Source organism: Rhinichthys klamathensis, unplaced genomic scaffold (assembly GCF_029890125.1).
Source record: "Rhinichthys klamathensis goyatoka isolate OS25496 unplaced genomic scaffold, OSU_Roscu_1.1 h1tg000247l_1, whole genome shotgun sequence".
In the NCBI taxonomy this organism is placed as follows: Eukaryota; Metazoa; Chordata; class Actinopteri; order Cypriniformes; family Leuciscidae; genus Rhinichthys; species Rhinichthys klamathensis.
In genome coordinates, this window is record NW_026606769.1 from 1648296 (window position 1) to 1661995 (window position 13700).

General features: G+C 35.5%; 1 protein-coding gene across 2 annotated transcripts; it reads left to right on the forward strand.

The window, feature by feature from the left end:
• Window positions 1–7840: 7840 nt before the first annotated feature.
• Window positions 7841–13700, forward strand: alkal2b (ALK and LTK ligand 2b). Of its 2 annotated transcripts, none has more exons than XM_056266383.1 (6): window positions 7841–7865; window positions 10759–11054; window positions 11222–11275; window positions 11365–11445; window positions 11638–11711; window positions 12945–13700. In XM_056266383.1, the coding sequence occupies exons 2-5, from the start codon at window positions 10811–10813 to the stop codon at window positions 11700–11702; spliced, it is 444 nt and encodes a 147-aa protein (XP_056122358.1). In that variant the 5' UTR covers window positions 7841–7865; window positions 10759–10810; the 3' UTR covers window positions 11703–11711; window positions 12945–13700. The 2 variants fall into 2 exon arrangements, with proteins under 2 accessions (XP_056122358.1, XP_056122357.1); XM_056266382.1 differs by lacking the exon at window positions 7841–7865 and adding an exon at window positions 9237–10139.

Here is a 13700-nt window from a genome sequence, read left to right on the forward strand (position 1 = left end):
AACTACGACTTTATTCAGCATTGTATTGTCTCCCGGTTCTGTTGTCAATCCGTGTTCACGATTCCGCAGTGATGACGTAAGACGCTGCTGACGTGTTATCTGGTGTGTCCGTGTTTTCGGGTTCAAATAAATATGGCTGGGCAAAAAAATGCAAGTCTTCCTCTGTGTTGAAATCCTTAGACATGTTTGCGAAGCGTTCAGACTGTAAACGAAGCTCGGGCGCACCAGATAACACGTCAGCAGCGTCTTACGTCACCAGCGTCACTGAACGCGGATTGACAACAGAACCGGAAGAGAATGCTGAATAAAGTCGTAGTTTTTGTTATTTTTGGACCAAAATGTATTTTCGATGCTTCAAAAAATTCTAACTAACCCACTGATGTCACATGGACTACTTTGATGATGTCTTTATTTCCTTTCTGGACAAGGACAGTATACCGTACATACATTTTCAATGGAGGGACAGAAAACTCTCAGACTAAATCTAAAATATCTTAAACTGTGTTCCGAAGATGAACGGAGGTCTTACGGGCTTGGAACGACATGAGGGTGAGTCATTAATGACATAATTTTGATTTTTGGGTGAACTAACCCTTTAAGCTTAGTAGTGAATGTTTTATGAGCAGTAGTAGGATAATCTCTCTCTCTCTCTCTCTCTCTCTCTCTCTCTCTCTCTCTCTCTCTCTCTCTCTCTCTCTCTCTCTCTCTCTCTCTCTCTCTCTTTAGTTATGAGAAAGAACCATATTCATCCGCACAGTCACGTTGAGCTGAAGCACAACCAAAACAATGTTCTTCCGCAAAATGCATGCAGTTTTGTTTTTTAAAAGGGCCAAAAGCTAGTCCTACATCGTGTACCCATAAAACAGTTTTGAAAATAATTGAAAATGCCAATTGTATTGAGTATATTTTGATTAAAATATAAACTGGATTTAAAAGTAAATTCATAGTAATTAAAAAAAAATCATTTTCTATTTGTGAATAGACCTTTTGAATCATAAAATTGAAAAGCACTCCCAGTACAAAAAAAACATGCAGATAGCAATAGATTTCTCTCCAGAAACAGAGCTTGTCACATATTTATGTGTGTTCATCACAGTGTGTTGGCCAACAAAGAAGTGATAATCTGTTATCTCAACAGCTGCAGCGGGGATGGAATTTGGACATCTGGAAGCTCCAGACACCTGCAATCAAAATATATTGATTTTGGCTGCACATTCTCATGTATGTGTGATTCCTCAGGTAGTGATTTGACATCCGCCAAGTTTATGTTTCCATTATGGATCTTAAGTAATCTCAGCTCAGAGCTTAAAAAAGGTAAAATGCAAAAGTGTCTAGTTTAACGTCTATCATTACAGCTTTTGGCAAGGCAAAGTGTGTGTAATGACACTAATGGTCTTTAGCTAATGCCATCGTAAAGCTTTCGAAATCCTTGTAAGCTTTCAAAATCCTTAGCAAAGGTATTGTTATCACTTACTGAGTTTTTTTACCTGCTTGTAGAGAGTTTAATAGAATAGAATAGAATGGTAATATTTATTTGCAACAGCGGTAGGCCTATTTCAAGATAAATAGGAAACATCTATAGTGAATACCACGAGGACATAATTAACAGTACATTTTTCAACAGGTCTGATGAAGGTAAGAGACATTATTATTAATTATTGATTGCCAGGTATTTTTTGTGGCCTGGAAAGTATGCGTGGCTATTCATTTTCTCTGTTAGCTTCATAAGGATATCCTATCAGACCAGAGCTCAGTTAGTCTGGATATAATATTTGCCTCTTCACGATGACTCGCTTGGTTTAGTCCTCAGTTGTAAGTCGCTTTGGATAAAAGCGTCTGCTAAATGACTAAATGTCTCTCAGTACATCATTAATAAATTATCAAAAGGAATTCCCGCTTTTATTTAAGCCATCAAACTTTAATATCAAAGGGAAATATTAACAGATGACAAAGTATCAGTGTGAGCTTCGAAAGTAAATGCAGAATGCATCTTAAAATCACACAGTGCTTTTTTAAATTGATTTATACAACTATTCATGCATTTTAAGATTGGAATCAATCTGGATATAATATAATATAATGTGTGTATATATATATATATATATATATATATATATATATATATAATATAAAAGCATCTTATATATGCCACACTTGTTTAGAAAGTAATTTGTGTGGTACAATATAAGCCCTCAAATCAACTGCAGTGCTGTATAAAGTTCCTGTGAAATTACTCTTCAAGTGAAGTCGTGTTTTACTAAGGATTTCGGGGTTTTCAACAAGGATTTTTGAGCTTCCAAAAAGACAGATGAGAATAAAAATGTATGAATTTGTAATCATATATAAACAATTACCACATAGTTTGTCTTCAAACCGTTCAATCCTTCCTCTGTCAACTGAGGCTTTCACTTTGAAGATTGTTCACAAGCCTCGACATAGAAAAGTTTTATTCCATCAACACCACATTGAATCTCTGTAGCTGTTTAAGACAAAGCATCAGAGACTGCTAATGATTACTGGAATCTTTCACCCTAAAACTCAAATTCTGTCTCATCGTTTACATCATGACATTCCAATCCTGTAAGCTGTTTTATTTTATTTGTAATATCTGTCCAAACACAGAGGGAATTTTAAAGAATCTCCAAATGTATACATGAATGCTTACATGCTTGCATGCATTCTGCTCCTGAATGAGTCATTTCAGAACTGTCTCTGCTTGCTTGGTCTCTACGGTTACCGACGACAAACCATATACACATCCAGAGACGGGATAATAGTTTTGCTGGATACATGAGACATGTTCTCACATCTATTTCCCAACAGGAAATTTTTCTATTTTTCTATTTTCACAACAAATGTTCATGAGTTCAGGTTCCTCATACCATGGAATCAAATTGCTTTGAATCAAAATGCTTGGAGATAAAATAAGGAAATTATATATATGAAAACATACTGCAACTTTCAGAACTTAAAACGTACTCTCCAGTAAAAAAGAAAAAAATAGAAGTGCAGTCATCAAAACTAGCACCATAATTAAATTCAATTATGACTGTTTGTGGCACACACAAAAAAGAAAAATATGATTTGACCCGTTTTAATCGGGTCTGCTGGCTTTACATGAAGCACAGAGATTTCAAGAACACCCCTGCTACTTTTCTAAGTGGGACTCCTCATTGATGCTAACTAATCACAACATGTGCTATAATGTATTACTGTTATTTGACTGTTTGCACATGCTATTTATGGATGCATTTTAGTAGTCCAAGAAAAAAAACTGACAAATAAACTGAGCTGTTCCCTTACAAAAAATGGTTGCAGAATAATAAATATAATAAAACCATACATTTAACTGACAATAAAAGACATGAGAAATAATATCAGTCCACATATACAAACTCAATCAAGTCATTTTCTAGAATTCACAGTTGATAGGATGTCTGATGAAAAACTTTTTGTGTTCATATTCATACTGTTGTAAAAAAAAAAAAAATGTGTCTAAGACTATAAGGAAGGGTTGAGGAGAGTAATACAAGACATGGTCACAAGAGGTCAAGGGTTGTCTGGTTAGCATGGTCCAGTTAGCCCCTGCTGGTAGATGATGTAACTACACCAAAACATCCTTATCCATTGATGGTCATTCAAAAGTTTGGGGTTGAAAAAAATAAATACTTACAGTATATTCAGCATAGATGCATTAAATTCATCAAAAGTGACAGTAAAGATACGTATAATGTTACAAAAGATTTATATTTCAAATAAATGTTGTTCTTTTGAACTTATTATTTATTAAAGAATCAGGAAAAAAAACTAATTATAAAATAATAAGCAGCAAAACTCTATTCAACAATGATAAAAACTTGAAATGTTTCTTGAGCACAAACTCAGCGTGAATCAGCAAAGATTAGAGTAATGATGCTGAAAATTTTATTTTAAAATATGAAACTGTTATTTTAAATTGTAATAATTTTGTCACAATATTACTGTTTCCACAGTATTTTTGATGAAATAAATACAGCCTTGATGTAGTGGTGCCTGGAGAAGTGGGTATACTCTTAATTTATGCCCCCAATATTTTTTTTTAAGAATCCCAGCAAAGGATGAACGCTCTGTGTTATAAACAGTGACATGTAAGACTAGTCTTGCATTAGTATTGAATATGCAAGACTATGGAATATAGAATATAATGAATACAATAGAACATATAGAATCACTAGTATTCTTGCATATCAGGGCCGTACGGGTTTTCTAAATAGCCAGGTCCAATAAATGATATTGCTAGGGGGGTTGGGGGGCATGCCCCCCCGAGAAATTTGTTATTTTCCTGATCTCGACATGAGCATTTTAAGGTGTTTTGATGGCCAAAAAATGGACAACAGTAGCTTTTAAAGCATGAAGTATTTGATCAGATTCTTAAACATGAGAATCAGTTCCAGTTTCAGCTACTTTTTCTTTCCTAAATTAATCAATGTTTTTGGACTAATCTGTTCATTTAATTAATGGTTCAATTGCTCACTCATAAAGACGCCGCCTTCTGGCTTAATGATGCAAGTTGCGCAAACACAGACAAGCGGTGTGATACAAACAGTGAAAAGTCGAAAACATTCGAGGAAACGTTATACAAATATATTTATACAATAATAATGGCAATATATTTAATAGGGTGCTTGTGTTGTTAAATTGAGCTTATAATTTCCACTGTCTTTGATCAAACTGATTATTTCTGTCGGTCATTTAAAACTTCTATCGAAAACCAGCCGTATATGTGGTTAATATTGTATATTTTAGTTACTTGCTTATCTCGCACTGTATGATCGTTAACTGAAGTGAAGCGTCGCGTTGGGATTCGCGCTCGGCTCGCGCTTCTGTGAACAAAAATTCTGCATGCTTTGATTGGTCTCAAACATTTTGACATTGACGAGCGGGTGTTTGAGTGCTGAAGCAGATCAGATGAGGTCAGTTATCGTCGCGATGGGAGAATCATTGCAGCAACAAATTAGAGTTAATATTAGGGGTACGACCCTGACTGGGTGTTTTTTTTATTCACGAGATTGGATTAGTAACTAAATGATGCGCATCAGAGGGGATTTAGAAGTGGGTAATACGCAATGCCGACTGAAAAAGAAGTGGGTATACGCCGTATACCTGCGTATACCCTGCACTACACCACTAAGAGGCTCCTTTCAAAAACATAAAAAAAATCACACGGACCCCAAATTTGAATGGCGGTTTATTTGTCTGACCAATAGAAGACATATTTCACTTTAGTAGGCTACTAAAAATGACACACTTCACCTTTAATCTATACAGACCTAAGTAGACCAGTTATTAGTTACAGTCTCTCTAAGTATAACATGGCACTAGAAATCTAACCAAGTTCACTGACTGACTCAGCAGTTTTACACTCCCGACAAGTCTCGAAACGCCTGGAAAAACTGGAATCATCAGGTATGGCCGTGGATGGACAGCTGCTTTGGCTTTCAATACCAAACATATGGTGCTGACGTGACAACGAACAGACGTAACTAATCACGCAAACATATCAAAACTGCTGTCAAAGTTGTCAATGATATCAGATATGGCAAAGAGGTCAGCAGGGATTAAGGCTGTGGACAGGGAACTGGCATGAGCCAAGATTAATGAGTTAACGACTGAAAGAAGATCAGTGGATTTTAGGATCAGTTGCTGAATGTGTAGGCTGGACTGTGCAGTGCATATTTGGATACGGGTCGACATGGCTGGTGTCATACCAAGCACTGAATTATGACCAATCTGGAGTGCTTATTATGTGATAGTAGATGTAGAGGATCACTGCAGTTAGTTTGAGTGAGAGCAGAATCTCTTGACTGACTGTTAAGAAAGAGTCTGATGACAGATTGTTCTGAAGAGAGGCAGGGAGGAGATAAAGGCTATGTGAGAGGCTTAGTGTCGCTGTTTGTGTTGTGTCAAGCATGTGCTGCATAAGGCCTACTACTTAATTATCTTGCATTGATTTAATGAAAAGTTTTTTTTTTTATGAAAATGAAAATAATTATGTTTAAGCACATAGCTGTTGCAGTTCTTAAATCACATTTCTTTGAACTTTTCTGTGAGTTTAAAGAGTTTAGAGTTTAAAGTTTATTCAGCAGTTTATATATTTCTGTGCGGTAGACCCATGTATGCATATCGACCTATAGGGGGCGATATGCATACATATACACCATTTAGTATGTTTTCTCTCGTGTTCAAGACCTTTTAAATGAGAATAGGCCTACATTTTGTGAATTGTTCCAAGAAAATCAAAAGTCAAATATAGAACTGTGGTCTTAGTTGCCATATATATACTGTGAAAGGTTGTTACAGTTGCTTTAAATAATTACAGTATTTGTTGGCCAAACAATATATTGATATTTTTGCATTGAGCTTTAGAATTGTATTAACTGAGCTTGAAAATATTTTAAATAGTCTATAATATGCAGTGTTGGGGAAAGTTGCATTTAAAAGTAATGCATTACAATATTGAGTTACTCACTAAAAAGTAACTAATTGTGTTACTTAGTTACTTTTTATGGAAAGTATTGGATTACATTACTGGAGCTAAGAAGGGAGGAAAGCAAGCAAGGAAAGGAAACGAGGATGCACAAATTAGAAGTAAGAACGAAGCACCCAATGGAACCGCATACTGTCATACTACTCTTTACGGTACTTCTGCCATAAAAAAGATCATGTCAAATTAGTAAGACTGCTGGTATGAGTTTAAAAATGAAACCGAAATGTGATGTTTATCTAAAGTCATTTTTGCTTATTACTATGGTTGAATAAGATCATTGAAGATCAGCAGCAGTAACATAATTGCTTAATAAAGTGAGAATAAATGCATAAAGTATATTTGTGTAATTGAACATGTTTAATTAAACTAGGTTTGCAATATTGTACTGTTTTCACTGTTTTTATTCATTTTGAGGAATACCGAATAATACATGCTCGCATTTACATGTAGTCCAGAAGTTCAACCATCATGTTTACACAGCCTCTGCACTTCATGATGTCTCTCAACATGGGGACAAGAGAGGTGTCAATCAATACATGGGTAAACAAAGTAACTCAGATGTTTTGTTGTAAATTTAAAAGCAATGCCTTACTTTAGTTACTTGAAAAAAGTAATCTGATTGCATAACTCGCGTTACTTGTCATGTCTCACCCCCAATGTCAGATTCCCATTGTCCAAACTACCGTAGGCCGTTATTGGGCCATGGTCCCACAAAAGGTTAAACATGTTAAAGGAACTGTTACATTTTTTCCTTGGTGGAAAAGACTTTAAAACTTGACTGTGGCAGGAGTGTTTATCCTCTATACTCTAAGTAAACTTTAAAACAAAACAAAAATCCAGATAATAAACACAAATACCTAAACACTATTACAATTCACCTTTAAACCAAATAAAATATTTGCAGATCTGAAATTTGAGTCCAATTTTGTTGTTTCAAGTTCTCTGCAGTGTTACTGCAGTGAACAACACAGAATACTACACACATGTAGAAACCGTGGGCAACAACTTGCCACTACTTGAGTTGTTATCTTAGTTGCACCCGCTCATGTGGTGTATCATATCAGGTTTATTAAGTCAGTTAGATAACTAGGGGCAGCTTTGAAGAACGTTTTAACCACAGATGATAAAATAAGGGATGCAGGAACATTTCATTCACAAGTACAGTATGGATAATTTGTGAAGAGAGAAGAGGATGGGGGAAAAGTACAGGACTGAAAGAAAGAGAGAGGGTCTGTGGGTGATAAAAGGAAATGGAATGTAGGCCATTAAAAAAGGAAACAATAAATTATTTGTATGGCACAAAGACAGGAACAACTGTGTGATGGCCGCGGATGTGAGAGTGAGTAACTACACTCCTCTACTCTATAAAATTGTTTTCATCATTATTTTATAACTTTATATATTTTGTTTTTGTTTTCATTCATTTAACTTGTCACAATAATTTCTGCAATTTCTACTGTTTTGAATGCAGTTAACTCATAACTGCATGCTGTCACTTTGGAACAACTTTGAATTTACCTAACATTTATGAAAGCAATTCACATTTACTTGTTATCCCAATCGACTTATAAATTAGGAACATCAATTTATCATGAATTAAGTAATTTAAAGTAAAATTTTACCACAGTCACATGGGTCAATTTTGGATTTCAAAGCTGAATAAATAAGCTTTCCATTGATGTATGGTTTGTTAGGACAGTACAATATTTGCCCGAGATACAACTTTTTGAAAATCTGGAATCTGAGGGTGAAAAAAAATCGATACATTGAGAAAATCGCCTTTAAAGTTGTCCATTTATGTTCGCAATTTTGCTCCATTCACTCACAAAAATAAATGTTTTATATATTAACGGTAGAAAAATTTACAAAATATCGTCATGGAACATGATCTTTACTGAATATTTTAATGATTTTTGGCATTAAAAGAAAAATCGATAATTTTGACCCATACAATTGTTGGCTATTGCCAGAAATATACCCGTGTGACTTGTGACTGGTTTTGTGATCCAGGGTCACATATTTCACCTGCTTCATGATCAGGTTAGTTTACACAAAAATGTTAAAATGATAATAATAGTAATTCTGTCATCATTTACTTTATCTTTTTTTTTTTTATGCTTCATGTTTTTGTCAATGCAGACAGACTCACAAACACACACATGTTGGTGCAACAGCATTATGAGGACTCTCCATAGGCGTAATGGTTTTTATACCGTAAAAACTATATATTCTATCCCCCTACACTGCCCCTATCCCTAAACCTACCCATCACAGGAGACATGCAGCATTTTTAATTTTTTAATAAAACATTGTTTTTTATGTTTTTTAAGCCATTTGATTTATGAGGACTTTTGAAATGTCCTCATAAACCACCCATAAGTTGTAATTCCAGTGTAATACACATGTCATTATACAAATTTGTGTCCTCATAAATCACATAAACCAACTCACACACACACACACACACACACACACACATGATAAATCTTTTTTTTTCTTCCACAGAGGAAAGAAAGTCATACAGGTGTGGAACGACATGAGGATGAGTAAATGATAAAAGAATTTTCAGTTTGCTGAGTGAATTATCTCAGTTTCAACTTGTGCACATTTCAAATAACACTTATTTAAATTAACGCATTGTGGCACTGTTGAGCTGTGCCACAACACTGCATCACGTTATACCAGATTAATCCATGCAACATGGTTAATAATAATTCCCAAGGTATGTAATCCTGATTATCATCAGCTATGGACATGGAAGCGCACGACAGAATGGTGTGCAACTCGTATTTGAAGCGTTTGAGAGCCAAAGAGGAGGGGAATGAAATATGAGTTATTTTTTTTTCTATACTCAAAGGGAGTGGTAAAATGTCGAGATTGAGAACGAAACCAATATAGGAGAAGGCCTCAGTCTTCTCATAGACGCTGCTGTGGATAGTCTCCAGGAGATTCTGCCTTCCCACTCAAGCTCTTACCATGATGGTTTCTGATGATAATTTGCGCTGAAATACAAAACCGCAGCATCCTCTTCGGGGAAACTTTAAAGATAAAGGAGCCAAGAAGCACCGCGCGCACATAGTGTCATTTAATACAACGAGGCATTGGGACAGAGAAAGCACTTCTGGTGAGAATCTTTCCACTCGTGCCAAATTGGACCACCGGAAGATGCGCGTTACGAGACGGTGATCCAACAAAATTAAAATGCAGTTTTTAAGGAGTGCTCTTAACGCGTTTCTAATTAAAGACATGCCGGGGTAATCCACATGGGACAGCTCCTTACGTCTGCAACTGACAATAAAAAGTGAGGAACCCATGCTGGATGATCTGAAGCAACTTTACGCACCGGAGGGGGAAAATAAATAAATTAAAAGCGGCGGACTTTCGTCAATTTCCACCCACTTCGAGTCAACACGATCAACATATGACCACGGCTGTCTTTAAACATATAAAAGAGACTCGCTCTCCTTGTGTCATGGTGCGCTAGAGCCTGTGGAAGTACCTTTGGAGAGGCGACGCCAGCGGAGTCTATTTGATGTGCTTTGCGTTAACATTATTAAACCCACGGGAAGGCCGTCGAACAAGTGTAAGCTAAATCTGCATTGAAGAAAAACAGGTAATTTGTTACTTTACCAAACAAACACGTGTTCCCGAAGCCTTTGCGCAAGAGCGTGCGTGCGTAAAAGTGGAGAAAACTTGGGATTCTTGTGTGAATCTGTGATGCTATGATTGTTTAGAGATATTGAACAGTGACTGAAGCTCCACTAACTTGTTTTTAAGTGAATCGAGAATTTAATTTATTACATGTTACAACTTCAGAATAAGTGAAGAGATTGTGTACTTCTTTTAGCTTGATATTATCAAATTATTAACAAACTATGGGTAGTTGACATATATAAATTCTACTGGGATGTTGACGTTTCATGCTATACTTCATCTAAAACTGTTTTAAACTGCTTTTTTTTGGTAATTATTTTATCATTATGCATGCAGTTTGTATGATCTCATATTCATTTCAAGTTTTTGGAATACATTTGATTTTTAAAAAAAAAATTGAAGTGTTTAAAATAGTGAAAAATTTAAAGACGTATGCATTCTTATACTTTTAAACCTAAAATGTCCATGATCAAATTATGTGTCAACTATCCATTCATGGCATGTATTAAGCAATTTAATATGAATCAATAAATCAAGTGGGTGCCAGGGAACTGAAATGATGATGGTGTTTTTTGCAGGTCTATAAGACTGAACGAAGGGCAGAGGGGCTCTCTTTGCCCACCTTTCAGCATGAGTGCAGTGCGCACACCTGTCTTCATAGGGCTCCTTTTGCTGATCCTCACCGCCGGCTACTGCAAACCGAGAGACAGGGATGACACAAGTCTGCTGGACCTCCTAATGGACAGAGTGAGACAGGCACGGGAGCATCACAGCGAGGGAAACGCACAGCGACCCCCCGAGATCATCGAGCATTCGGTGGAAACAAAAGACGTTAACAAAGTTACAAAGTCATATCAGCATGAACGCATTCTTGGTAAGCATCATCACATTCACTGACTGACTGTGTTTGGAAAATGAGAGCATTGTAGTCCATACTTGACCTGATCTGTTATGTGGCATTTCATATTCTGTGGCCAATAAATATAAATAATCACATTTTGGTACAGTCATTTACCTGAGTAATGTCTCCTCTTTTAACAGAGGTCTTTCCGAGAGATCTTCGACAGAAGGAGAGATTTTTAAAACATTTAACAGGTGAGCAAATGTCAGTATCTCTGTGCACTTTCCTCATTATCTTTGTGAATTGACAGCAATTTAAAATCTGTCTTTTTGTATTTTTGCAGGGCCGCTTTATTTTAGCCCCAAATGCAGCAAACACTTTTATAAACTCTATCATAATACCAGGGACTGCACAATACCAGCCTGTAAGTGGCATTTCATTATTTCAGAAGCTAGAGTGTGATGTATTGATCGGAAATATATCATTTTAATGATTGATCTGAACTGTTTTGCCATTTATTCAGGTGAATGATTAAGCATGCATATTGTTTTTATGTGGTACTGGTCTTCAAGATAGTTTCTATGTCAAATGAAATGTCTGTCTTGTCTTTTTCTAGATTATAAAAGATGTGCCCGGCTTCTTACAAGACTAGCAGGGAGTCAGCGGTGCACAGAGGGATAGATGTCGCAGGTGAATAGTTAACATAATAGTTAACATAATGTATGTTATGGTAAACTTGTTTCCGCTATTAGTGCTAAAATGTTTGTTATGAAAATATTTACCCAGAACACACACTAAGTGATCAAATGTCTAGTCGTTATCTTCAAGGACACAATCATCCCAACATTCTCGCTACCACATTCTGAAAAAAGACCTTGATAGACAGTTTCTGGTTACACACACACAATGTGTAATCTACGCACAGAAGTATACTTAAACATAATTCTACAGGAGAAATATTACACCTAACTGTTTTATGACCTTTCTAATATTACGGAGCTCCCACCCAGAATAGCTTTTACTTCACCAGTTTGGAATGAAGGGGGTTTTATTATTTGAGTTAAAAGGCTGTTCTGGTGGAGTTTTAAGTGCAGAGGTTCTCAGACTGTGGATGATCTATGAGTAGATTGTATCAATTCAAAATGAATTAACTAACTTCTTAGCTATAGTGAATAGTTTGCTCATGTAAGTACCTGTGTAGTTCATTTAAATTCATTATTAAAAAAGAGGCTGTTCCAAAAGAGTACAAACTAAAGATAATTTGAGCTTTACTTAAAATAGGTAATTCAAAGTTAAAGTCCCCGAAGGGACAACAAATAACATCCCAAAAGCATCAAACATTACACACACATGGTACATATAATAGCATTTAATCAAGCTTAACTATACTGGTAAAGTATACTTAATTGGCATATTGGGATACTGTATCTTCTCCCCTGTTTTGAACTTGTGATCCTCAACCTAAAAAAAATACAGTACTGCTCCTCTAATTGAACAAAAAACATAAGAAAAGTGTAAGCGGGTCAAACTGTGGCACCAGTACATTTGTCAAAAAAAGTACATGAATATAATCGGGGATTATGTTCTCAATTGACTGTAAATGGCATGTTAACTATTTGAAGTGAAGAACCACACTTATGGACAATGGCCTTTTTTCTTAATGGCACTGCTTTAGTTCTCAGTGTAACATTAAACCTTCAGTCCTTTCACCATCTGTGTTGCACAATTTGCTCTTATGTGTGGCTTTGTATCCACACTAGTGAGGTTTATTTTAGATTGTTTTCATCCTCTGCCTTGTAAAAACGAATTATCGCTTATATTGTACAGACGTTGTGTTCCACTTGTTTTTAAAGCTATTTGTGCTGAAGTAATTTTTTGTTAATGCCGATTTATTTGTTAATAAATCATTGTTTTATTTTACAGACATCAACAGACCTGAAGAAGTAAAGAGAACCAAGAAAAGTGCCTTGGAGAAAAACAGGGAAATTAAATGAATTCAGAACAATCATATTTATCACATAAACATAGCTATTTTTGCAATGAAATGGAACTCCTCTTTTGACCTTTTTCTTATCACATACAGCTCATCAGTCTTGTGAGTTGACAAGACTGATGTTAGAACCAAGTTTAAAGGAAATGGTCATGGTGAAAATGAAGAAGACAATGTTTAATGGGAAAAACAAACAAATATGTCCTGCTGCCAAACCACAAACTCTGGCTGTCACTTTCATTATAAGTTGAATATGCCTTCACAGGTAGTTTTTGGTTGAAGAAAAACTTAGATATTGTTTTGCAGATGTTCAAAGGTGGTTACTGGCTGAAAGAAGCATTTGGTCCAATATATCTGACAACCTCAAAGCCACATTCCTCAAAGCCAGAGCTAAATCCTTTAATTGAATTATGATTTGCATGATATTTTCTTGCCTTTTTTGTCTTTACAAGACATGTCTTGGCAGTGATTAATGCTACTGGTTGCAGTTTATTCTGTGAAAGAAATGAATTGCATTTTGCTAATATTGAATGTCTTATATTATGTATTTATACATTCAAGCTGTTAAATATTGCTATATTGTCAAATGTATAAACATCTAAGTTAGAGTTCAGTTTGTAAATATTGTAAATATATACAGTATATATATAACATATGATCTTTAAATAAACATATTTGTTATATAATGT

Coding starts and splice junctions, on each gene's coding strand:
- alkal2b (XM_056266383.1), top strand. CDS start 10,811: ATGAGTGCAGTGCGCACACCTGTCTTCATAGGGCTCCTTTTGCTGATC. Junction 11,055..11,221: donor TCAGCATGAACGCATTCTTG/GTAAGCATCATC, acceptor CTCTTTTAACAG/AGGTCTTTCCGAGAGATCTT. Junction 11,446..11,637: donor GGACTGCACAATACCAGCCT/GTAAGTGGCATT, acceptor GTCTTTTTCTAG/ATTATAAAAGATGTGCCCGG.